General features: G+C 59.1%; 1 protein-coding gene across 4 annotated transcripts; it reads right to left on the bottom strand.

Moving 5' to 3' along the window:
* Positions 1–1,023: 1,023 nt before the first annotated feature.
* Positions 1,024–26,554, bottom strand: SYNGR1 (synaptogyrin 1). Of its 4 annotated transcripts, none has more exons than XM_053919594.2 (4): positions 26,340–26,554; positions 10,562–10,799; positions 9,192–9,337; positions 1,024–4,755 (listed from the first exon to the last, which is right to left on the bottom strand). In XM_053919594.2, exons 1-4 carry the CDS (start codon positions 26,436–26,438, stop codon positions 4,528–4,530), a joined length of 711 nt encoding a protein of 236 aa, XP_053775569.1. In that variant the 5' UTR covers positions 26,439–26,554; the 3' UTR covers positions 1,024–4,527. The 4 variants fall into 4 exon arrangements, with proteins under 4 accessions (XP_053775569.1, XP_024434884.2, XP_053775570.1 ...); XM_024579116.4 differs by having other exon boundaries at positions 1,024–4,759; positions 26,340–26,553; XM_053919595.2 differs by having other exon boundaries at positions 1,024–4,693; positions 26,340–26,553.

The following is a 26,554-nucleotide window of genomic DNA, read 5'->3' as shown; positions in this document are numbered from 1 at the left end:
GAGAGGCCAGAGGTCTCCTGCGCCCCCCACCTCTGCCACGTGGGAGTTCTTTTCACACCTACCTCACCCCCCTTTAGTCAGCCCATCACTTACTGATGGGCACTTCCTCAACTATATCTTGGCCTCGACTCTTCCCATTGCCATGGTGAGCTTTCTGTTTGAATAGCAGGCAGCAACCTCTTGACTGCCATCTGACCACCGGTGTGGTCTTTCAAAAGCTCACGCCCGGATGCTCGCTCACCCTTCTGTGGGCGTCACATCACCAAGTAGGGACCAAACCTCCTTCCGAGGCCTCAAGGCCCTGGCGGTAGGACCCGAGTGCCTTCTTGGCCTATCCCTCATTATCTCCTTCCGCCAAGCCTTCCCCGGGCCAGGGACCTCCTGTTTGCTCCTGTCTCCAGTACACTCACCAGCCCACCTCCTTGCCAGTAAAGTCCTGCTCATCCTGGGGAGCTCAAGCTCCTGGTCACTTGCCCCGGAGGGGCTACGTCCGCGCCCAGGTTTGCACCGCTTCTGCTGGCGGTCTCTCCGCACTTAGCACGATTTACGTTTTGGCTTGCATGTGAGCTCACCGTCCGTCTCCCCTGCGAGAAACGTCCCTCAAGGGCAGGGCTGTCTGCCTTGTTCATTGTTGAACTCCCGGGGCCCAGCGCAGTGCCTGGCACTTTATAGGGTCTGGATGAATGTCGTGCCTGCTGGAGGTAACTAACTTTAAAAAAGTGTCCTGCAAACATGCACCCGTAGAAGCACAGGAATGGTCTCGAAGGAATAAGGTGAGGCTCCTCATCTTGGTGGCTCCAGGGGGTGGGGAAGAGACCAGGGTAGGGAATGGTGATGTGTGTGTACACGTGTGTATGCCTGTGTGTGTGTGCACACCTACAGTTGGGGGCGTGGCCATTGGCTTCAACTGAAACGATCTTACATGTTACTAAACAAAGCACGTCCTAGGTCAGTGGAGACGGCAGATCGGCGATCCCAAGCCACACCCCCAAAACAAAAACACCATCACACACTGCAATCTGCTGGTGGGTTTTGAGTCTTCACTTTATTACTGTCACCGGAAGTCACCACCTTCACTTGGTTCACCACAAATGGACGGATGTCATAAAGGGGGTTGCCACGGGGCAGTTGGATTCACTCTTGAGAGACTTAACCAGGCGGTGGGGGAGTCCAGAGTAGGGGCCCAGGACGGGGACCACCAGTCACCACCACACACACACACACAGAGATATATTTGTGGAGCCTTATATTATACATCTTATATATAGAAAATATATATATTTATACTATACACAGGCAGTAACGCTGCAGGAGGGGCCAGGGCACCCAGACAAGGGCTGTGGGCACCAGAGGATGGGGAGTGTCACGTCAAGGGGCAGCGCTGGGAGGCAGCTGGACCAGCCCATCCTCACACAAACTCTTGGGAGGGATGCTCCCCCTTCATGCTCCTTAGAGAATCGGAAGGGATCTTGGGTCAAGGTTGGGGGCCCCCATGGGGTAACAAGTGGGGGCTCTTGGTTACATGGGGGAAGCCTGGGACCCCGAAAGAGTCTTTGAAGATCAAGAATGACCAGGGAAGGTTGGAGGAGGGAGAAAATGCCAATCTCCCAGGAATTAGTCCCTCCACTGCTGCGCCCTGGGTAGACCGAGAGCCACACCCAGGCAGGCGGCCTGTGACTACATAGGATGAGTTCAACTCAGGGACAGGAGACCTGGATCCTGAACCTCTGTCTGTGCTTGACTTTGGACATGTCACTGTCGTCCTGGCCTAGACTCTTCTGTGTCTAAGGGCCCCCGCAGCTCTCAACTTGCGTGGAACCCAGTTTTCCTGAGCTGTCTCTTGTGCTTGACGGGAGGACAAGACCCAAACTCTGCAAGGTCAGGAGGCTGGGGGGCCCTTCTCCAAGGAAAGGCTTAGAAGCAAGGGAGAGGTGGCGGCGGGCAGCAGGGAGGGAAAAGGGGATTCTGTTCGCCCGAGAGCACAGGCTTTCAGCTTGGGCCCTCCAGGGTGTCCGACAGATGCAACAGGGCTTCCCCACCGACTTCCCAGGAGGGAGTCAGGGGCCTTGGGTCTCATCCGCACCCTGCCCACTGACATCGCTCGCTCTGTTTCTCACACCCAACAAGGGCTGGCCTCTGCCTGATGGTGGGGTGTCTGGGTGGTCCCCCAGACAAGCGAGGAATGCTGAGTGAGCTAGTTCAGCAACTCTCACTCCTGGTCGGGGTCATGTAAACTTCCCAATCTGGGGTGGCAGAGAGAGTCCGCAATAAACACCCAGGGACTGGGTGCAGCTTAAATGTGCCCTGTCCTCTGGCCCCGTGCCGCCAGAGCTGGTTGGTGCTTGGGCAGAACAGATGGGTGCCCCCCTAGGGCCTCCCAGTGTCCATTAGCAGGGGAGGCTTTGGGTGAGGAGCGGGCGAGGGGCAGCGCTTCTCACAGCCTCCCACACGGACACTGAACCTCTGCCAGGAACACACCCATACCCACCCATCCCCTCGCCTGCTCCGCCAACCTCTGGTCTGGTACAGCCGGGCGGAAACCACCACTTGGACTGCCCAGGGGGGAGAACCCTCCCTCAGATGTGGGAAACTACAGCCAGCGACCCCCGGCTGTCGCTCGGGGGTCCAACCCCCTCCCTGCTGCCCCCTGGGAGGGCTTGAACAGACCTGAGTTCAGATCCACGCCCTACTGCTAACGCAGACTCTCTGAGCCTCAGTGTTCCCATCTGTTAAGTGGGGACAGTGATGCTCCTTTTCTGCCTGTGAAGTTCCTTCTCCTCCCCTCACCGCTGTGCCAATTGCTGCCGTCCTCAGCCCCCTCCTGGGGACCCTCAGCCTGCCGTGCATCCCTGGTCCAGCTATGGGCTGAGTGCTCATCTCTAACAGACTGCCAGCTCCCGGACCCCACACAGTGCCCCAATCACTGGTGCATATCACCTGCCTATCCGGGGTTTTGTGGGGGCATGGGGTGCCAGTGGTGGGAACACCCAGCACCCTGCCGCTCCACCGTCCCCTTGTCCTGCACGCCAAGGCACTGGGCCCCAGGTCTTCCCGTACCTCTTCCCACTGTTTAAGGCCTGCCTGTTCCTTAAGGCTCAGGTGGGCTCAGTGAAGAGCCCACCTTGGGCTACAGCCCCCCCCCACCTTCCCTGAACCTTGGGGGCCCCTGCTACCCTCTCCACAGCCTGTGGCCTCCCTGAGCCTATCATGCTCCAGGGGCTCTCACCGCTCGCCTCGGGGTGGTCTATACCACAGCAACAGCTCCCAGGCTGGCCGTGCAGGGCCCGAGTCCTTATCTTCTCCACCCAGCCTCCCACAGGGAGACCGGCCCCTCGGTGGGTCTTGGGGAAGACCAGGGGAAGGGCCTTCCATTCCCTTGGCTACTGGAGCCCCTAGGCTGCTGGCTGACCGCAGAGAAGGGAAAGAGGAGACAGCGTCCCAGAGCAGTTGTTTTCTGGGAGGCCACAAGAGAAGGGAATTGGGACACCTGCTGGGTGGTTGGGGCCAAGAAACACAGGCAGCCAGCCCAGCCCTGCCACTCACCCACTGGGACCTTGGGCCAGCTGCTCCCCCTGTGGGCCACCTTATCGCCTAGCCTGGGGCAGGGTCTTAATGGGCCTCTCGTAGGGGCAGGGACATCGGTCAGTCCTTCGGGAGGCCACAAAGGGGGTGCTGAGCTCCCAGAGGGACACATACAGCACAGTGTGGCATGCAGGGGAACTCCCACCCTGGGAGGGGCCGGTGGGGATGTGGGCAGAGGGCCTGTAGGCAGGGCTGTCCTGCCAGGCGGAATGGGCCCCTAGCTTGCAGTAGAATCAGGGTGTCTCCTGGGCTGAGGTCCCCAAGGCCTCCCAGAGCCCTGGGAGCACTGAGCAGTGGAGCCCCCACTGCGGGGTGCAGGAAGGCAGAGACGGGACAGCAGGTGCTCTGCAGTCAGGCAGCCTGGGCTCGGCCCCACCTCCACCGCTGGCTGCCTGAATGACCCGAGACGAGTGACCTTGACTTGTCCAGGCCTCAGTTTCCACAACCATAGAATGGAAACAGCCCTGACACTTCTAGCAGGGCAGTTGTGCCACTCCTAGCAGGTGTTAGCTCCCAGGGTGGCAGGGGTTCACCCTTACCCTGCGGCCACACCTGCCCAGTGTCACCTCGGTCTGCCCTTCCCTCTGTTCCTACCTCTGGCACCAACAGGGCCCCCTCCACATCTCATCTTTCCCTTCCCAGAGACCATTTCTCTTCCACACCCATGCCAAGCATGGGCTGAACACACAGTAGGTGCTCAATGAATGCTCGATGACACAATGAATGAATGCAAACAACCCAGGCACCTGCTGAACATACTTAAACACACATGTAGACACCCTCTGTAACACCTTGCTGCTCCCTCCCGTCCCAAGCTGCCCTGGACTCAGTGGAACAATTGGGAGGCTGAGGTGCTGGGCACGGGAGCAGGGGGCAGGGTTTGGAGGGAGGGGGAGGGGCAGGGGCAGGCAGGGGCAGGGGTGGGGAGGGGAGAGGAGGAGGCGGTCACTGCGGCTCAGTAGCCCTGCGACTGGTAGCCCTGGGGCTCGGTGTCGAAGGAGTTGGCCGGCTGCTGGTAGGTGCCGCCCATGCCGGTGGGGTCCGGCCCAGCGCTGGGCTCCACGTAGGGGGCATAAGGCATGCTGGAGTCCTGGCTGGGGTCCATGTAGTCCTGGGAGAAGAGGGCTGAGTCGGCGCCAATCTGGTACCGCTGGAAGGCCAGCACAGCCTGGCCTGCCTGGGGACGAGGGCCGGTGGGGACAAGGACAGGAGGGAGGGGGTGGTTAGAAGAGAGACAGACAAAAGCATTGGGTTAGTGGTGGTTAGTTCACTGGACACAGACAGAAGAGGGTTAAATATCCTCAAAGCACCAAAGACACCCAAACCCAGTCCTTGCAGCCAGCCCGTGAGAGGCCCAGAACCACATCGTCCAGTCAGAAAGGACTTTGGAAGTCACCGGCCCTGTGCCCCTTCATCCCGGAGGTCACACTGAGCCACTGGAAATTCTAGTCTCCACTGTGGAGTGTTAAAATGGCTCAAAAGCCCACAACTTCCTTTTCAAACTGTTCTCAGAAGTGTTGCAGAATGGGGAAAAAAAGTTTCTTGGTGGGACAGAGAACTGTCGCTGTCTCCTAAAATCGCCTGTCTCTCTTGTAGCTGTGTGCAGCCATACGACTGAATTCTGGCCAATGGATCACCCCAAGTTCTTTGTTCACCCTTTGACATGATGCCTGGAACATGGGTGTGATAGCTGGAGCTGCCATGATGGACCATGAGGTCCAGGAACCAAATTATAGAGATGAAAGAGGCCTAGGTCACTGAAGACTTCTAGAGCCTATGCCAGCCTTGCATTGTCTTCCCAGCCTTGGACGTCACTTAAACCACTGTTTTGCAACTTCTGTCATTTGCTGCCGAACCTAATTCTAACTGAGACAAGTTGGTCTAACAAGTCTGGGAAAATGAGTTGAACAGAGTGAGACAAGTTTCAGGACCATAGGACTGGTCAGAGCCTCGACCATTTAATGCACACTGGGTCCCCAGGGGGAAACTACAAGCCACATCTGCCAACTTATCTGACCTCTGAAGCCCCTTTTTCCAGCTGGGAAAAGCTTCTCTATGGTGTACATGCATAGGTGGGAAATTCTTTTTCAGTAAAAGCAATTACACTGTTATTAAGGACAAGGACATTAACCACACCAGGCTAGGGAGTGAGTTAAATCTGTCATTATGAAAACAGCTCGCAGGTTTACACTGAAAGCCTCTCCAGGGATCTTTCCAGCCCAGGGAACGTGACAGAAACATGCTAATGCCCCTCACACCCCTGGTTTTGAGCTGGGAGGATGGCAGACTGGAGCAGGGAGGCCTCAAGGCAGAGTTGGCGCCAGAACCCAGACCTGAACCCAGACCTTCCCAGGCTGGGGCCCTTCCCCACCTCCTTCCCTTTGATCAGCCCCCTAACAGGGCACCAAATCAACCAGGAACCCCAAAGGGCCATCAGGTCAGAGGCATATGCTTGGTGTTTAATTCCAGAAAGTTCCAGAAGCCCAGTGACTAGGCATTCACTTTCGATTTGTGTCACTGGAGAAAGCTGGGAGGGGCAGCCCTGGGAAGAGGAGTGCCAGGGGCCTGGGGAAGGCGGGCCTAGGGGAGTGGGCTGAGAAGATCAGGTGGGCCTCTTGTGTTTTCCACTATGTTGGTGCAAGGTCCTGGCTGCCCGGGGCTCCGACACAGGTGTCTGGAGAAGCAGGAGGGGAAAAGCCCCCTGGGGTGGCGGTCTTCGGAACCTGGAGCCACCAGCAAGCCCATAAGAGCACATGGGGAATGAATGAATGAACGAATGAATGAGTCCCTGAGAGAAACGTCTGCAGACGTGGTTCCCCGAGCTCCCCAGCTCCACTGCCCAGGCTGGTTCCCTGCACAGAGACAGAGGGCTGGAGCAGGTGGCCTCCGTGGGTGCTTTCAGGGAGAGGCCTCTGACTGCAGACACCAAGAGCTACCTCTGTGGGCACTCCTCTGTCCGCACTGAGTCACGGTCTCCCTGGCCATCCGGTTCAAGGAGCCACAGACCGGAGCAAAGGAGGGACATGGGCCCCTGCTGGACTGGGATGCAAGGGGGAGGCTGGGAGCTCTGCTCAGAGCCCAGGAACCTGGTGGCCCACCTGGCCCCGCTCCTTCAGATCAATTGCCCTCTCCTGAGCCTTTCCACCTTACCAGAAGTAGCCTGCACTTGTATGCCTCCAGCGTCAGGAAGCTCACTCTATGTGCCCTGCTCTGGGGCCTGCTTGTGCTTTATTACCTCCTCAATTGTTGCAGAGAGTGGGGGGATGGGTGGGTTCCTGCCCAGGAGCTGAGGGCCCCAAGGAGGGAACCTATGCAGGACTAGAGGCCAAAGCCCTTTGGAAGAACAAGGACTGGCCACATAAGAATCACCCTAAAGTCGAGACGGGAAGTGTCCCTGACTCCTACGGCAGAATGAGTGAATATGTGAACATGTGAATAAATGAATGCGTGAATAAATGAATGTGTGAATAAGTGAAGGAGTGAATAAATGAATGTGTGAATAAATGAATGCGTGAACAAATGCAACAACAGAAGAGCCTACATTTATTGAGCATCTCTGTGTCAGCCTTATTCTCACCCACACAACAGCCCTGAGAGCTTGGTCTGTCATCACCCCTCAGCCCAGGGATCGGACTGAGGCTCATACAGGCGCCGGGATTTGCCTGGGTCCCCTGAGACAGCACACGAGAGTGGAGCCAGTCCAGGAGTCCTCTGGTGTCCTCGGCCAGGCCCTCCTTGGCAGCCAGCCTCCACTGGGACTGTAAGATCAGCCTTCATGCCACAGGCATGCGACAGGCTCTCACACCGCGTCCACGGTTCAACGTCCTGGCAGCTCACGTAGGGAGCCACCTCCAACCCTCTAACGGCCCATGGCGGTCCTTTCGGGGAGATTCCCGTTTGTCTGTCTCCCCTCCCCAGCCTATGGGCTCCTGGGCCAGGGACCCCATCTGGTTCATCACTAGGCACAAAACAGCTGCTCAATAAATGTTTACTCAGTGAAGGAACAATGGAGAATAAACAAAGGAGGCAATGAGTAAGTGGCGAGTCTTAACTGGCCTCTCAAGCCAGCCTTCCCTGCCCTGGGTGCCCTGGCATCCTGGCCAGTCCAGGCAGTGGGCTCCCCCCCATCCTCGCCAAGGGGCAGGGCACAGGGCTCGCCGCCTCTGGAAGCCGGGCGCGCCAACTACGGCTGTGCCGAGGTGGGAAACAGCGTGTTGTATTCCTCCTGGAAGGTAAGGTCCTTGAATCTCCGCACGGCCAGGGCTGCGGTCAGGCTCTGCCAGGAGAGAGCAGGGGTGAGGCCCGCTGGGAAGGGCTAAGAAAGGCAGAGGGGCCAGCAGGGGGCAGGCTTCAGTGGGCCACGGGGGCACCATCACCTGCCCCTGAAAGCCCTGATGTGCAGCGACCCACTTGTGCTCTGTGAGCCCCAGCCCTGTCTCTGGGCTTGCTGCTCCTGGGGGGCTGGATGGCCCCCACTTCCAGGGTGTCTTCTCTGGCCTGAGATACCCTGGGGTCATCTGGTTTTCCCTTCCAGCCTTGAGGGCACAAAGATCTGGAGTGACTGTGGCTGGCCTGCTGGGGCCTGAACCACAGGTCTCCTCTTCCAAACTCCAGCTCCTGATATTATATTGGGGTGAGGGGTCTCACAGGGAAATGGCCATCCGGGGGCCCTCAAAGAGAAAGCAGCACAGGTCCAGGAGGGTGCAGGCACAGGGCTCCTCCTTGCAGAAGGCCAGGCCAAGGATGGCTCGAGGGCCTGGAGGAGGGGGGCTGCAGGCAGCAGGGGAGAGCCCTGGGGGTGGGAGCCGATGGGACCCCAGATATCGGCAGGAGGGAGATGAGGAGAGAAGAAATAAATTGAGGTGACATGGACCCTAATTCCGGGGGCAGCCTTGCTGTCACTCTGGTGGGCGCTCGGACCCCTGGGTTCGGAGCCCACAAGAGCCGTGCTCTGGCTGGTCCGGCCCAGAGACAGGCTCTCCTTGCCCCACACGAAATGCGTTTTAACTTCAATACACTGCTAACACATAAAGATTGGATTTCACACAGAAATGCAGCTTTCTGGCTTCTCTGGATAATGGAAGCCCTGGCCTCTGTAGGTCCCCATTCCTGCATCTGACCAGGGCCCGAGGACAGGGTGCCCGCGTAGGACAGGGCGGACGTGCCACCTGGCCTGCCCGCGCCTCCTCCCATCTTGCCTGCCAGGTGGGCAGCTAGGTGTGTGACACCTTCCTCCAAATCCAGTCTCCTGCCGTTACAGACGGGAAGACAGAGGCTCGGAACCTGACAGGCAGCCCTGAGGTCTCCCGACTCCTAGGCCTGGGCTCCTTCCCAGCCTCAAACCCTCAAAGCCCTATCTTGCTGTGTAGGCCTCAGCTTCCTCATCAAGGATAAATACCTGTCATTGATAGTGAATACCCACCGCCCAGCTTCTGTGGCGGGTGCTCTGCCCCTAAGCAAGAGTCCGCTGTCACCATGTGACTGTCCTCTCTGGCAATAGCAGTAGCCTTCTTGGGGGCCAGCCCCACCATGGGCATCGAGGACAGAAGCAGAACGGAGGCGCCGGGAGGCCCCAGCCCCGGGGCCCAGTTGGCAGGCCGTGTACTCACCCACGTGAAGATGGAGAAGAAGGAGAAGGCGATGGCGGCCCGGGCCGCGTCTGTCCCTTCGTTCAGTGGGTTGTCCTTGGGCTTGGAGACCTGCCACTGGTTGGCCAGGTAGCAGAAGCCCACGAACCAGAGGAAGGCCCAGAAGGCTGGGGTGTCCGCCAGGGTCAGGCAGAATGGTCCACGTGTGGGGATGGGGGCAAGTTGGGAGGAAATGGGGAAACCGAGGACCAGGCAGAGGTTCGAGAGCACATCTCCCATGCTCCCCCACCCCCAAGGGGGGGCAGAGAGGGGAGCACAGGGAAGGTGAGCGAGAACAGAGAGGCCAGTCCAATGCACAGCCGGACAGAGATCGTGGACAGGAGCCAGGAAAGGCCAGAGGAAGTGAGGGAGGAAGGGAGGGAAGGACGGAGGGAGGGGCAGACAGAGAGAAAGTCAATCAGCCAAGGCTGGCATTTCTCTAACTTCAGCCAAACAAAGATTTCTCAGCTATCCCTGACTGGCCACCCCGAGGCCTGCAGCTTTCTGAGAGGAGCACCCCAACACCCTCTCACTCCCGACTGCAGCCTCCCGGAGAACTGGGCCGGGGGAAGGTGAGGGGCTAGGACAAAGGTGTGTAGCTCAAAACCAGTGGGTCTGAGACTTGACCTCGAAAGTCTGTGCAGCCCCCCAAGTGCCCGAGGGCAGTGAGAGGCCCTGTGAGGGCCCGGGGCAGGAAGCGCAGCAGTGGGAAGCACCTAGGGTCTACCCTGGAGGACCAGAGCTGCTTGGGAGGCGCACGCGTGTGCCCAGAGGATGGGGTGCCTGGAGCCCGGCCCCTGCAGAGGCACTGCCGGGGAACCCTGGGGCTCTGTGGAACACAGTTTGAGTACTATTGACTTTGTTCTAGTTCCTTCAAGTCTAAGGGACCCCAGGCCCTGCTGCTGGGCTCATCCTCAGAGTCTCAGGCCTGGAAATGGGGGAGGCCCCTGCCACAGGCCTGACACCATGGCCTTAGGCTTGTGAGGCTGAGTCTACTACCCCTAACCTGCCCATCAGATTCTCCACACTCGCGGGATGGAGGTCGGGGCACCTCGGCCGAGGCCACTTCGGAAGGCAATGACAGTGGGTTGCCTAAGCTCCCCGCTCCGGGTTCTGACTCCCAGGGGCCCCACCAGGGAGGTGGCCATGGAGAGTACAGACGGCTCCCCGGGGTGCTGCACTCCCCTCCCTGCCGTGCCGCTGGGGCTACTCCGGGGGTGCAGGAGGGCTCAGGTCCCACCTGCCCTGCTGCCAGCTGTGTGAACCGAGCCTGCCCCTTCACACGCCTCGTAGGTGTGCGTGAGGATTAAAGGGACCAGAGCTGGGACAGCCCTCTGGGGCTGGGAACTCACCCGAGACCCCGATGTCCGACAGGACGGCTTTCTTGCGGTCCTTCACGCTGCTGATCTGCGGGAAGTACACGTCCAGGGCCAGGTAGAGCAGGCAGGTGAGGAAGGCGAGCACACCCACAGTCACTCCGTAGCTGCAGGCGCTGGGGTTGCGGTTGTAGATGCAGAACTCCTCGCCCTCCGTGGGGGTGTTGAGGTAGCCCTCGTTCACGATGGAGCCGAACACCACGATGGAGAACACCTGAGGGGGGAGGGGAAGGGGCAGGGGAAGGCCTGAGACCCAGGCCACCCCCACCCCGTGCGAGCCCCGTGTTGGGGCGAGGGGGCATCCCAACACCCCTCTGCCTGCTGCCTGCCTTTCTGTGGGCCCTCTGCTCCCCAAATAGCAGGCATTTCGGAGGGGGGGGCCAGAGAGGGAGGGCAACTTGCTTGGGGTCACACAGCACAGAGCAGGGTCAATCGCTTCCATCTGCAGCTCAGGCACTGAGAACCCTCCCGCTGCAGATGTGGCCCGCCCCCGCCAGCCCAGTCCTGAGAGGTCTCCCTGGGCCCTGACGCCAAGGTTGCTCTCGGACTGCAGCCGGCCTCCCAGAACCAGTGGTCTCATGTGCTCCTGGGCCGTGAACCTGCTGAGCCTCCACCCCCATCTCACGCACCCCTTCCTTCCGCAGAGCCATGGGCTGTTGTGGGGGCTCAGGGCCCACCCTTCCCTGTTGTCTAGGCCCTGAGTGATGAATGAAAGAATGACACCAGTCACAATCCTGCCAATCACAGACCACCCGCACCACCCTGCCCCTGAGTGAGGCACACGTGGCACCCCCTTTAACCCCACGACTACTTCGGTTCAGTAGGCAGCCAGCTAAGATGGCCCCGTGGCCCCACCTCCTGCTATCCACACGCTGGACTGTGGGCTGAGTCATGTGAACATGGCAAAAAGTGGCGGTGAGTCACTTCTGCGAGGAAGCTACGAAGACTCTGGCTCTTGGCCCATCTCGCCTGCTCACTCCAATGGAAGCGGCTGCCATGTTTTGAGCTGCCTCATGGAGAGACCTACCTGGCAGGGAATGGCAGGGATGCCTCCCACAGCCCGCAAAGAGGTGAGTCCTGCCAGCACCATGTAAGTGAACTTGAAAATGGGTCTACCTTCAGCTGTCAGATGAGCCCAGAGCCCTGGCTGCCACCACGACTGCAGCCTGCGACGGACCCTGAGGCAGTGGCACCTAGCTGTGCAGACCCTGACCACAGAAACTGTGGGACAACAAATGTTTGCTGTTTGAAGCTGGTACATTTGGGGGTAATTTGTTACACGGCAATAGCTAACTAATACAAAATCAGTATCATCAGCATTTTGCAGATGAGGCGGTTAAGGCGCAGGTATCAGTGAACGGGCCCAGCGTCACACAGCCGGTCAGTGGCAGAGCTGGCTTCAAACCCGGGGACCTGACTCGTGTTTTCCTCCTGCCTCTTGCCTGCCCTGAGGCTGCGTGAGGATGAGGAGGCCCAGCCCCACGGACACGTGCGCACGAAGGCAGAGCCTCTGCTGGAGGGGATTTTCATCATCCATTCCCCACTTCTCTTTGCTTTCCAATCGTTCTACAAAAAACTGTAATTTCAAAATAAGCCAGACATATTTGCATATTCAGCTGACACCCAGGACAGCCAGTGACTACGGGGCAGATGTGGGGGAAGTTTGAGAAGCAGTATTATCTTTCTCATTGCATCTTCTTAAGATATCTGCACTTTACGTGGGTTTTATAATGTACTGGATATATTAATATCTACATGTGTATATATACCAAATAAATCTACATTTAACAGGAGAATTGAGTCAGAAATCTTTCCTGAAGGAGGGCATGGGACCCCTGGCTCGTCACTCTGTGTTTGGAAGGGTCTGACCCGAATGTCCAGTGGGTGAATGGGGAAGCAAGTGACAGCACAGCCACACAACGGAACCTCACTGAGCCATAGGGAGGACCCCAGTTCTGATACATGCCACACACGGATGAACCTTAAAACAAGTGAAAACAGTGAAAGAGGCCAGACACAGGAAGTCAGTAGTGTGTGATGTTTTTCGTGCACCGCATCTGGGATGGAGACGGAGAGCCTCGGGGTTACGGGGGGGAGGGGGGATTACCTAATGGGTCCGGGGTATTTTATGGGGTGACAAATAGAGAGAGGTGGTCTGTATGCAACATTGTAAATGCACTAAATGCCACTAACTGCACACTGTAGAATGGTTTAGTATATGTTATGTGAATTTTTCTGCAATTAAGAACAAAGAAGAAGGAAGGATTGTGGACCTGTGTCCTGGCTTGGCCACGGGCGCAGAGACGGGCCTGAGCTGCACATTGGCCAGTCCCGACTCGGGAGGCCCGCAGACCCAGTCCATCGGACCAGCAGCCCCCGGTTCACAGTGCAGCCCGGCCCAGGCGCTCCGTACTTCACGGTCGCGCACCCGAGAGGGCGGGTTGTGCTGCCCTTCACGTACAGAGTGAAAATCGAGGTTCAGAAAGAGGTGGCGCTGTCCTTAGCAGTCCAGGCTGAACTTGAACCCAGGTCTCCTGATGCTCAGCCCTGTGCCCTTTTCCCCCTGACCGAGCTGATGCTGGGCCTCAGGAGGTGGCTCCTGGAGGAGGAGCGGTATTTCCTGAGACCTGAGGGGTCAGGCAGTGTGACACAGTGCCAGGTCTGCTGCTCAGCGGCACAGGAGGGGACAGCAGGGCGTCCTGACTTCAAAGCAATTCCCAGCACACACTCCCTGAGGTCTGCTGCCAGAGGTGGGGACAAGGATGGGCCCCTTCCAAAAGCAGGCAGAGATGGGAGGGGAAGCAAAAGGGCAGAAGTCCCTTTGGGGACAGCAGAGGAGGAACCGTTTAGACAGGGCCCTCTTGGGGGACAGGAGCAGGGAGTCCTCGGAGAAACCAGGAGGAAAGTGCTGGAGATCATGTGTCCCCGAGAGGGTAAGGAGCAAGATCAAAACACTCTCCGAGGGACATGCATGACCCAGCGCAGGGCAGAGTGGAAGAGGGCTCCGCACCAGCTCCCCGCTGCCTGCCCGCAGGCCCCCAGCCCTCCTCTCCACCCCATGTCCTCTGGCACACACGCGCCTTGGTCAGGTATCTGTCCCAGGTCAAAGGCCTCTTGGTGCCTGGCCCTGGGCTGGGAGGGGGCGCCCAGGGCTAACCACACCCATGGTGACCCTACTGTGGGGAGCAGACGTCTGGAGGGGTAGGGCGGGAGTGAAGGAGGGCGAGTCCTGGGCAGACTGCCTGGGCTGGCTGAAACCTGGCTGGGCCACTTGTCTAGCAGGTGCCCTTGGGCAAGTCCTCAGCTTCCCTGAGCCTCAGTTCCCTCGTCTGTAAAGTGGGGCGACAACAGCACCTAAACCACCGGCTGTTGTGAGGGAAGACTGAGGCCGAGGCACGCATGAGACGCGGAGCAGCACCTGCCTGTGCTGGGCTGGCACTGGACTAGCGGGATGGGCGCCCGGGCAGTGACAGCAGGCCGTGGCAGACACCGGGCAGGAGGTGGTCAGGAGGGGCCCCAATCGGTGGTTTCCTGGCCGAGCTGAGAAGGAATGCCCTGGACAAAGGGTAGGGGAACACGTGTTTCGGGCAGAGAACAGAAGGGGCAAAGGCCAAGCACTGCAGGAGCGTGGCTGGGGTGTCTGGGGGGGTGGCATGGGAGAGGTGCAGAGGACAAGGCGTGGGGGGCCACAGCGGGGACACTGAATTGAAATGGAGTGAGAAGTCATGGGGGGAGGGAGGGACAAGATCTGGCTCTGGGAACATGGACCCGCCTCTCCTGCAGCACTCAAGTCACTTCAGTGGCTCCCCACTGCCTTCTGGGTACAATTCAAGCTTGGTGGGGCTCAGGGGGGTCAAGGCCTCACCTCCCTACACTTCCCACCAACCACCTGCTCCTCCACCTCCTCACGCCCCAGGCTCTTGTCACTAATGGTTTCCACACCGCAGGTCCTGAGCTGTAACGAACTTTCCTGTTTAAGTTCCATGGAGGTGCGGGGAGCTGCCAGGGTGCCCCTCTGCTGGGCATGCCCTGTCCAACTCAGCTGCTCTGTACCCACGGGCGCCCTGTGTCCGGGGCCTGGGAGGTCTCTTCGGAGGCCAGAGAATTAGGGCTTGTCTGAGTGGTTCATTCACTCTGCAGTATTTCCCGAGCACCTAGTGTATGCCAGGCCCCAGGCGGGCGGCAAAGGAAGAGGCAAGGTCCCTGTTCTCACCAAGGCAGACAGACAGTAGCTGATAAATAGGAAGTCCTGAGAAGTGTCCTGAAAAGGCACAAAGCAGGGTGACAGGAGACAGCGAGGCCACTGGGGGGGAGGGGCTCCGCTGATGGGACCTTTGAGCAGAAGACCAGTATCACAAGGAGAAGTAACCACAAGTGCAAAGGCCCCGGGGCACAAGTGGCTCGGGTTACTGAGGGGGCACATGGAGGCCAGTGCAGCTGGGGCACAGCCAGTGAGGTGAGCGAGCTGAGGTAGCCAGGGGCTGGCCCCTGCGCCTTGAGGAGTAGGGTGAGTTCAGGAGCCACTTCAGTTTGAGGTTTGAAAAGAATTACCCTGGCTGCGATGGAGCCAACAGACTGTAGGGGCAAAGGTGAGAGCAGCGCCCAGGGGAGGGTGAGGGGCCAGGGCCCAGTGGGCAGCGTGAATGAAGGTGGGAAGCGGTGGGGTGCGGAATGTATTTGAAGGTAAAGCCACAGGCACCTGCTGACAGGTCTGCTGCAGGGAGTGAGGCCACAACACTGCTGCCAGCAGGGTGGGGAGGGGCTGACGATGAGAGGTGTGCGTGCCAGCCCACCTGCCTGCAGGCTGCAGGGGTGGGCCGGACTGGCAGCCTCGCCTGGGCAGGGCCCCATAGTCTACACATGGAGAAACTGAGGCTTGGGGGAGGGAAGAAATGTTGCCAAGGACACACCGCCTGCCCCTTGCGGCCTCCCAAACTCCCTCCAGGACCCTAAGCCCCAGTTTAATGTCTGCCTTGAGCGGCCACCTCCCCACCCTGTGTGGGAGGGAGCACCCCAAGAGCTGGCATGGGCCTCAGTTTCTGTTCCTCAGCTGCTTCCAGCCCATGGCAAGACAAAGGGGGACTCCCTCAGGCCCACTATGTGACTCTTAATTAACTCCACGTGGTCCATGTCCTTCTTCTCATCTTACAGCTCACTTTACAGCTGCTTCTGGGAGCCTGCCCAGGTCACGTGGCTGGTTAGGGTGAATCCAGCCTCAGACCCGAGTCTCTAAATCCAAGCCGGGGCTCTGTGGCCTGTGGGATGACTTCCCGGTAGGGCCAGATCTGCAGGGGCAGCAAGGAGCACACAGAGCAGCCAGTGGCCAACCGGAAATCAGGCCAGAATGAAATTCCATGCTGTGCAGGGGAGGCCGGGGGAACTCATTCCGAGGAGCGTGTCTATGCAGGGACCAAGACAGGTCTGCAGCAGTGGGGCAGGGGGCCCCCCGGAGAGGCCGCTGGCCACACTGCAGGCACAAGAAAAATAATCTCCTTCCTTCGTGCTACAAACGCTAAAAAAACCAACCAAACAAAAAAACCTACCAAGGTAAATGGGCCAAGGCACTTTTTTTTTTTTTTGGCCATCTTTATAAGACACCAATCCTGGATCTTTTTAAAAATGGATTCCAGATGGCACTTGGAGCAGAGCTGTGCTAAACTCAGAAAAACAAACTGGAAGGAATTTCACAATCTCAAAATTTCAGGATCTTGGAATACTGGATCCAGCTAGGAACAGAAGCAGACTCAGCCCTGGCCTCCCCTCCCTGCCCCTACTCAGCCACCCCGGGGGGCCGCGGTGGGCACTGCTTGATGATTTGCAGCTGCTGGTCCCAACTCCCCAAATACCCTTCCCCAGGTTTTTCATCTTTCGAATAGGAACAAACTCCTTCTCACCCTTCAAAACCTTACCAGGAGGTGGTGACTCCTTGCTGCCTTCCAGGACACCCTCCTTCCCAGTCACTCTCCCCAACCCTGGCCCCGCACACACTCCTGCTTGAGACTCACTGACTGGCCTGTCTCCCCCATGACTCCCTGAGACAGCCCGCCGCCTCCACAGGGGCCTTGCACCCATGGGTGCGCCGGACAAGAATCATCTCATTTACTCCTCACCAAATCCTCTAAATATAAAATAAACCCAAAAACACCCCCTCAAAGCAAGCTTACTTAGCCCATTTCACTGAGAGGGAAGCTGAGCCTCAGAAAGCCCTAGACTCCGGCCGGCCCACAGCAGGCGAGCAGGGTCTGGGTCTCCTGCCCAGGCCTGCCCCTCAGCCTCATTCCTGAATGGGAGCCAAGCCTCCGAAGGAGCGGATTCCAGATCCCAAACCCTAGGATCAGTGTGAGACCTAGGAGGGCCGCCTGCTGTCCCCGTGCAGTGTCACCTATCCACAGTGTGGGAGGGGCCAGGCCCACCTTACTCCACATCTGCACACAGAGCTGGCAGGCTGTTGGGGGCCACGGAGCTAACCTAGGCTCCGGGCAAGCTGGGCCCTGCCAGTGTTGGGGGGTGGGGGCGGGGCAGGCCCAGAGGGCCCCGCTGTTCTCCTGGCACTTCCCAGAGGCTGAGTTTGCCCAGATAAGCCGTAGAGGCCCGTCTATCTCGCCCAGCACAAGCGACTGGGAGGAGTCCCCTGGCACTTAGCTGGTCAGCTCATGGGCTCTCCACCTCGCAGTTGCAACTGTGTCTGCTTCCACGCGGCTGACCCAGGACAGCTGCCCCTCTGGCCTGCAAGCCTGCTCCAGCTCACCAACCCCACTCTCACCAGTCCCTCCCCCAGGCGGGCTCTGCAATCCTCCTACTTGGGCTCCTGGCTGCACCTCCAGCCTCTCCCAGCCTCCCAGTGACCTCACGCTGCCCTCACTCTGGTTTCCACCTAGCTGCTCAGACCCCAGACGCGGGCTCCTCCTCAAACCCACCCGATGTGGCAGTCAGGCCTACAGCTTTCTCCTCCTGCAAGTGACTCCTGAATCACTCCCTGTCCCATGCTGGTCCCCACCAGCATCACCTCTTGCTAGGCAATGACAGCTGCTTCCCAGTCTGTGTCCACTCCTGCCCCCTTCACTGTCCCCTTTACAGCAGTCGGAAGACTCTCTTTAGGCCTACGTCAGACCAAGTCACCTGCCCCTGCTCCATCCCACCTATCCACCCCCACCCCCAGGCGACATTCCCTACCCTCTCAGGGCTCAGGCTCCTTTCCTAGCACTCTCCTCTTCTGGCCACCTCCCAGGCTATTGCCTCGGCTGGGGACACCTAGAGTCCCCAGGTCTTTCTGGCTGGCTCCCACTGGTCCCTTCTCAACACCCTAATCTCAGGACACGACACCTCCTCAGAGAAGCCCTCCAGACCAGGCTCCCAGATCTACAATATTCTCCAGTAACGCAGTGTATTTTCTTGATAATTTCATTAACTAATTCTTTTTGCCACTTATTGGTTCACTTGTTGGGTACATCCCCAGAGTCAGGGAAGGGCCAGGAAAGGCTGTGAGGGGGCGAACAGTAACCCTGATAGGTGGAGAGAGGCACAGGCAGTGCAGAAGCCAGGCAGAAGGCGCATTCTCTCCTCAGCATCCCTGGCTGTGCCCCCACTTGCACACCTGCGACCACAGGGAGCTCACTCAGTCTGTAACCAGGGGGTGGCTGAGTCCAGCTGAACCTGCCTGCCTGCCAGGGGCCCTGCTGAAGTCCTCCACCCTGCCTTCGGGGCTCCAGGGAAGGACTGAGTGAAGAAGGGAGCCTCAGGCTTTTGAGGGATGAGTCAGGCTGCCAAGAGCCCCCCTTCATGGGAATGGGGCCCCTTCTCCCCCAAGGTCATGTGAGGAAAACGGCTGAAGCCAAGGCAGAGGCATGTGATGGGCACTGAGCAGCCACTTGCTTCCTGAAGAGCCCCGTGCAGAGCCACAGGGCTGAGGCAGGGTGGCTGGGGTGCCCAGGGTCCCTTTGCTCCTCTCCTGCCCAGGCACCACCTTCTGCAGCCTTGGGTGTGACCTGCTGGGGATTAAGCTATAATCTTCCCGCAACCTGTCCCCTCGGGTTCTGGGCGGTGGGGGTGGGGAATGGGCTCTGCTGGGCGGGGGCCTGGTGAGCAACCCCTTGTCCCCAAAGTGCTGAGACTTGGCTTGGGTGATCTGAAGGCTCCCCCTTCTCCCTACACAGTCCCCATCCTCAGCCTCCTGTGGCCGTGTAACAAGGGGGCCAGTAGGCTTATCAGAAAGGGGGAGACTTGAGACCCAGGAGGGGCCAGGGGTCACGCTCAGTGGCAGAATTATCTGGATGCTCACCTAACAAATCTACACCCGGGCGGGGAGCAGGTGGGCTGTGGTTAGCAACCGTGGAAGGAGGTTGTAACACCAACCGAGCCCGGCTGAGCCCTTCCCAGGCAGGACCTCAGGGCGCTCCCCTCTTACAGGTGGGGAAGCCCAGGCTCTCTGAGGTCCCTCAGCTGGTAAGGCGGGCAGAATAAACCACCCAGTGCCATCTGCTCCTCTGCACCTCAGTGCCTGCCTCCGCCCCGCCGGCCCCTGCGTGCCTGCCGCTGTTCCCTGCGTCTCTCCCTCTGTGAACATTCTAGGTCTGCAGAGAGACAGTCTGGGCCCAGGCCTTGCCTCGCATTCTAGAAGAGGAGACAGACACAAGGGGGAAAAGCCCTCCGCTGTGAGAGTTCTTACAGCCACGCAGAGCACAAGGGAAGGGGGAGGACAAAGGGAGAGTGCAGGAGTCCTGGAAGGCTTTGGGGGGAGGCGATATGTGAGTTGGGCCTGTAAGGCCTGGTGGGAAGCTCGCATAGGGACCGCGGGTCAGAGGAGGAGGGCGGAGCAGTGCACTTCACAACGAGGTCCACCCATGTGAAGAGTCCCCACGAGACACCGGGCACGGTCTAGCCCTGGGGATGCGACAATAAAGGCAGCCTCTCAGCCTTTATTGTGCCTTTCCATCTGCCAGGAACTCCTTCATCCTTCTTCCCCAGCGGGCCCCACCCCTCTCAACTCCACTGTCACCTCCTACCCCTGACCCGAGGGAACGCCCCTCGCTGTGTCTGGTGCTCACCTCCACATCGTCTGCTTTCTCCACCACAGCCCCTTGCTCAAGAGCAGGCGCCCAGCATGTGCTCGCTGTGCACACACACAGAAGACGTCAGGGTGTCTGTCCTGCGGCTGCGGGTGGGAGGGGAGGATACACACACCCCTCCCTGCCTGCCAGATGCGCTGAGAGATCCTTGAATAACAACCAGCCACGGGATTTGGCAACGTGAAGGTCATGGATGAGGGACAGCTGGGAAGAAAGCCCGGTGAGGTGCATGTGAGAGAAAAGAGACTGAGAAGCCCTGGAGATGGGGGCCAGAGACACCTTCTGGACCAGGGGATGGGGGGGAGGGGGCGAGACGATGGAAATAAGCCATTGTAAGGTGATGGAAAGAGCCAGACGGGGAAGGCAAAACTGAGGGTGGAGGACAGAGAGGTAGAGGGAGATGGGCAGGCCACTGGATCTGAGTCCATGAGCAGGTGGGAGGGCGGGGTCTAGTGAGAGGGAGGACCACCTGTGACAGGGTGCACAGCAGGAGGGTCACTGGCCCCCGAGGACACAGGCCCAATGACCGCTGGAATCAGGGCAGGCGAGGGGGAGCTGGAAAGGCAGAGGAGGACAAGGTTGTGGGAGGAGGGGAGGCCGAGGAAGCGAGAGGCCAGGCGTGAGAAGGGTCGCAGCAGGCTGGCGGGCACTGCGATGACCAGGAAGGAAGGCGGGATGGTGCTGGAGAAAGCGGATGCCCAGTTCAAACATCGCAGAGGGAGAGGGGAGTGGCCTGGGGCTGGCTTAGCACAGGGAGTGCTGGATCCTGGACTGGCCTGAGATGCAAAGCTAGTGAAGCACCCTGTCCCCCTCCAGGCCCAGCAAAGGCAGCATAAGGGGGAAAGAACACCCCACCCCCAAGAGAGAGCAGCCCAGAAGCAGGGTGGTGGGGGGAGGGGAAGGCCAGGTTCCAGGGCAACCTACAATTGGGAGTGCTAGGAGGGGGCTGAAGACCCAGGACACAGGCCACGTCCTCTTGCTCCCCCCGAGTTACCTGAGGAGCCCCGGGTTGTTGGGGTTCCCGGACGTTCCTAAACAGTCCGGGTCTCAGAGCCTGCAGCCCCACTGGCTCTGCTCTGCTCACATCCAAGGGCCCGGGGCCCAGGCCCCCACCGAGCACTGGGGGGCGGGGCTGTGCTTTTGACACAGCCTCTTTCAACACCAGCCAGTCCAACGTTTCCCAACCCACAATCCTCTAGGGGCAAGAGAGGGGTTCTTTGAGTGTGGAAAGGCTGGAAACCATCAGCCCCACTGGGACTACCCTTTTCCAATCTGACAGGTGGGGAAACTGAGGCCCCATCTGAGAGCACGGCATCTTTCTCAAGTCAGCTGCTGCTCAGGGTCCGAGTGGGCGCAGAAAGTGGCCCCAGACACTTCCCAGCGCTCTGCCCTGCCCCTTCTTCCCCCTGGGCGACTGCTGGATCTTCCCTGGGTACTGAGTGTGGCTCCCTCACCAGCGCTGCCATCTGCCCTCTCCTGTCCCTCTCTCCCCCTCCAGGCATCAACTCCTCTCCGCCCCTCCTCCCCCAGCCCCTGTTCCCTCTCTCCAGACTCTGCCTAACAGCTTCACACAAGCAGACCCCTGTGGCTCCAGACTCTCTGCAGCAGGAAGCAGGGCCCGTCCTCGAAGTCCGCTTGGGCTGTGATCCCAGAAACACGTTAACTTCTCTGGGCCTCAGCTTCTCACCTAAAGTGGGGGCCATGGAACCCACTTTGACCAGGACGTCCCTTGCCTAGGAGGAGTGGATCGCGTGGCAGGCCTTTTAAATGCTCACTTCTACAAACTTCACATCTACGCCAACCCAGGCTCCACAATCCCATGTTGCAGATGAGGTAACAGGCTCAGAGAGGCCTGGGATTTTCAAAGGTCCCGCTCTGGGGGGCTCTGCTCTTGGGGGGTCCTGCTCTTGGTGCCCAGCTCTCCCGGGCTCCCCGAGCTCCTGCGCTGCCCCTGTACACAGGAAATGCCAAGACATTGGCAGGATGCATCTCCTGAAGCCCACCTTGCAGCTGACCCCACCCTACACCTGAGAGATGGGCCAGCCAAGGCTTAGCCACAGGCAGGCGAAGAGGCGAGAAAGCGACAAATGCCAAAGCAGCGTTGGACCCGCCTCCATGGACCTAGCTGTCAGAGTGAGGGACAGGGGCAGGCCTGGTGCTGGGAGAGGACAGGTTAGATAAGGCCACACATTTCCTGCCAGGACACCTGCCCCAGAGCCCTCTCCAAGCCACATTTCCACATGGCAGCTACGGGGAGCTTTAGAAACACACCTCTTCTCAGCTAAAACCCCCTCTCTGTGGCTCCCATGGCCCTCAGGTGAAGTCCAGCTTGTGTATCTGTCACCCGAGGCCCTTCCTGGGCTGTCCACCCCCTACCTGTCCCTATGGCCTTATATACCTGGGGCCTCTAAGAACTCACTATCATTTCTAAAACCCACTCAGACCTTGTGCAAATTCTGTTCCTCCCACCTAAAATGCCCCTCTCTCCGTCTTTATCAGAATCAGCTCAGGAGTCACCTCCCCCTAGGAGCCCTCCATGCTTCCACCCTGCAGAGGTAGTTATGCCCCACTGGGTCTCCCTGTAGCATCCCAAGCCTCCTGGCCGGTGCTTGTCAACTCAGTGCTGTCCTCATTGGACTGAGACATCTCTGGTGGGACACACAGGCTGGCACTGACAGGGACGTGGTACGTGTGGAATGAGTGAATCAGGGCCAGAGCTGGCCAGAGGCTCTGTCTCCACCTGGACCCCTCCTACTACCCTTCTGATGCATGAGGACAAGGCTGTGCAATCTGGCTGGGAGCCGTAATAAGGGGTCTCATCTTGAAACTGCTGTGTTTGCAAAGCGAGGTCAGCTTTCATACTCCATGCTCACTTGGGATGATTTAGGGGCTGATAAAAAAAAAAGGGTGTAAAGCCTCCCTCCACCCCGAGTCACCGCTCGGTGCCCTGGGGAGCATACTGAGCGGGGACCCTGCAGGCCAGGTTCACATAGCAACTCTGACAGCAGACCCTTCAGCCAGGAGACGCGTCCCCTCCGTCCTGTGCCTGATTTGCCTTCTGGGGGTATGACACACCCCCCTACAGAATCCTGGGTGTCACAGCCAGTGCCCTTAAGAGATCAACCCTGAAAATGGCACATTTTCAAACCTTTTATTTTGCCAAAACAGAGCATTCATTTAAAAACCCCTCTCATCTATCAGCACCAATGCTTTCTTCCCCCTCATAGGTTGTTTCAACCCTCTTAAAGTTAAGATTATAAATTCCAAATAGAAAGTGGTCCTTTATGTTAAATCCGTGCCCTTTGGGATGCCCGTTTCCCCCTCGGCTCCAGCATGCGAAAGGAGGCAGTACAGGCTGCGGACATGGAGCAGTGGTACCCAGCAGCCTGGGCCTCCTCGTGCACTGGGGGAGACCGAGGCACAGGGGGCGGTCTCCTGGCCCCCCGCCAGCACAGCCCCATTCCCCCCCACATGGGCCAGAGGCAGCAGCTCTGGACACTGTCCCGACTCAGCCATCCCCTCCTTGCTCAGGGCAGAATCTGGCAGAGGGATCGCCACCTTTAATCAGTGTGGTTGATTCCTCAGTTCTTGCTGTGAATAATTAATTACCCTGACAGGTGTAGGGGTGTGTGTGTGTGTTGTGGGGGGCGCACAGAGGCAGAGGGGAGCTGCAAAAGCCTCAGTCAAGAGACAAGGGGGTCCCAGAATCTGCTTCTATCCCAACAGGACCTGGGGGCTGAGGGGGCTCGAGTTCCAGGGTGGGCCCAGGGTTGGTGAGGCCCCGGAGCTTACATGGTGTGGGGGAACCCTCTTTCAGAAAAAGATTTTTAAACAAATTTTACAAACTTAGGGGCCCACTGTACACACGTTGGTGCCCCCTCCCCCCAGGGCTGCACAGGAGCCCTTGACAGAGAGTCCACCGGTGGGCTGTCTGAGACTGGGGGTGGGGGGCTCCCAGGACGTGGCACTTTGGGCAGTACACCTGGGAAAGCACCCGCACACCAGGATGAATCGGTCACCCTCGCACTGGGGTTCAGGTCCACAGCGAAGGCAAAGCTTACGGCCAGCCTGCCGGCCCCCACCCAGTGTGCTGAGGCGGCAGCAGGGTGAGGGGTACGCCCCGCAACATGTTGAAATGTCTCAGCACACCCCTTATTTCTGAGAAAGACTGCAGGGAGGCAGCAGCCCTTCTCGCATGATGTTTTTTCCAATTTTTTTTTTTGTGGTAAAATACACGTAACAAAATTTATCTCCTTCACCGTTTTAAGTGTACAGTTCAGAGATATTAAGTACATTGTGTTGTTACGCAACCATCTCAAGTGATTTTTATATTTTCTAAAAACTGACAGGTATTATTACTTTTATAATCAGAAAAAAAAACTCCTATATCTTATTTATGTACTTATTTCTTAGAGAGGGGGGAGGGGAGGGAGAAAGAGGTAGAGAAACATCGATGTGAGAGAGAAACATCAATTGGCTGCCTTCTGTACGCACCCAGACCAGGGAGTGAACCCACAACCTAGGCACGTGCCCTGACCGGGAACTGAACCCGCAACCTTTTGGTGTGTGGGATGATGGGCAACCAACCGAGCCACACAGGCCAGGGCAGACCCCTGTATTTTAAAGGTGTCAGGGATAGCAGGCTGTGGGGGCAGGAAGATCTGGGTTCCAATTCTCTACCTGCCACTCACATGCTCAGTCACCGTGGACTTCTCTGAGCCTCAGTTTATTCAAGTGAGACACAGGCTGTTGGGGCAACTGGCTGGGTCCCAGCGACAGCGCCCCTGTCTACGGCGGGCACTCATTCAAAGTTACTGCCTCCTGCTCCTGCTCCTGCTCCGGCAAGGACGGTTTCCCCGCACCCCGACGTGCACATATGTAAACCCTCCTCACCCTTCCAGGCCCAGACTGACATCGCTTTCCCCACGAAGGCTCTCCGATTCCCAGGGCGGGGAGGAGACCCCTCTCCTAGCTCTCACCCCCCTGCCTGGGGTGACTGGCTGGCTCCGCAGTGGGGCAGAGGGCTGTGTCTGACTCATGCTGCCTTCCCTCAGGGCCCAGCAGACTCAGTAAGGCTTTGCTAAATGAAGCCATCACAAGCAGAAGTGACCCAAGCAGCCAAACTGCCCACGCCCCCTCATAAAGCCAGTGGCTTCGTCCTCCCAGGCCAGTGACCCAGAAGCCAGCAAAGGGGAGCAACAACGCACACAGCCGCTCCACCCGATCAGGCAGGTGGCACCCAGAACTCTACCTTTGCCAACGGCCTGTTGGGTCTCTGGGGAGCTGGAGGCTGGCACAGACGAAGGAATTCAGTGCCATAACCGTCATGGATGTGCCAGGGGAGCCAGGCCTTGTGCCAGCACCAGGAACCCAAATACTAACAAAACAGGGCTTCCCTGTGCTCAAAGAACGCCCCACGCGGTGGGCACCCCTCTTGTGACAGCAGCAGGTTTGAGTGGGTTTAGACACGCATAAACACATACACCAAGCAGCTCCATCGGACTCTCGAATGGCCCTGAAAACCCAGGAAATGAGGGAGTTTGAGCATGTTGAGGCCTCAGCTGGCTTTAGGTATAGCCGTCACCAACAGTGCCACTGGCCACCATCCCCAATACAGGATCTTCTGGTCTGGGCACCCAGGAACTGGCCCTGGGGCCTGGGGTAGCAAGACCTGCTAGTGAGGGTGTCTGGGCCATGGCCAGCCCACCCTCGGGAGCCCCAGGCATCTCCTCCCCAGGCAATAGCAGGCCTTCTTTCCCGGGGGAGCTGCGTGGCCACGTGACCCCTTCCCCCAGGTCTGCACAGGGACCCCACTCAGCCCTCTGCACTAGGGTATTCTGCCCCCCACCAGGGTGGAGGTCCAGAACAGGCCTTTATGTTTTTCACTGTGGGGAGGGGACCTTTTCCTGGGTCTCCCAACCCCCACAGGGATCCAGGTGTGTGTTGTGGGGGGGGGGCCGCTGTCACAGATTCATCAAATATCAGAACTCAAGGAGGCCTCAAGGGGGCTCCTCCCACCTCTCTACAAATCAGGAAACTGAGGCAGGAGAGTGGAGGTGACCACGCTCCCACCTCGGAATTTAACTCCTGGTTTCCCGTGAACATTTTTTGGGTGGTTTCCAGCCCAAGGTCACGCTGCGAAGGAGAGGCAGTTCCCGGGCGGACGCCAGGTATCAGGCTCCAGCCGCATCGCTCCACACCGTCCCGACCAAGCCATAAAAACCGGGTTCCCCGTCCTCTCCTCTTCAACGTCCACCGCAGGCGCGGCGTGCATCTCCGCAAAATGTTCCACGCCCTGATCCACCCCTCAAAAAAGGCCACCTGAAACCCGGGCTCCGTCTCCACGGTCGCCGGTCCACCCGGGCGGCCGCGCGCAACCCGAGCCGCGAGCTGCAGGGCCGCGGCTTGGAGGTCACGGCGATGGGGGGTAGGGAAGTGTGCGAACTGGGGGCACCGGGACGCAAGGACCCCGGGAGGGGCAGGGGGCGCCCCCGCGAGGGTCGAGACCCCCGCCCTCGGGGCCCAGGAAGGAGGGAGAGGCGGTACCGGCACCCCGCAGGACGCCTCCCCTCCGACTGCCGCGGCTCTGCCCAGGGTCCGGTGGAGTTGGGGTCCCTTCGGACGCGCCGCCGCCCTTGCCCGCGCCCCCACCCTTCTCCCGCCTGGGAGGGTAACCCAGACGTCCTTACCCAGGACACGACGCGCAGGATGGTGTGCGGCTGCCGGACCAGGGTGTGGGGGTCGAAGGCGCCCCCGGCTTTGCCCGCTCCGTACGCACCCCCTTCCATCGTGCCTGCACCCGCGCGGTGCCCCCCGCTCGGCGCGCGCCGCCGACCCGTGCGCGTGCGCAGCGCCCCCGCCCCGTCCCCTGTTCGTGGGGCCCGTGCGGCCGGCGTGGCCCAGC

The sequence above is a fragment of the Desmodus rotundus genome, chromosome 3 (genome assembly GCF_022682495.2).
Source record: "Desmodus rotundus isolate HL8 chromosome 3, HLdesRot8A.1, whole genome shotgun sequence".
Classification (NCBI taxonomy): Eukaryota; Metazoa; Chordata; class Mammalia; order Chiroptera; family Phyllostomidae; genus Desmodus; species Desmodus rotundus.
This window is presented reverse-complemented; position numbering and strand designations above follow the sequence as displayed.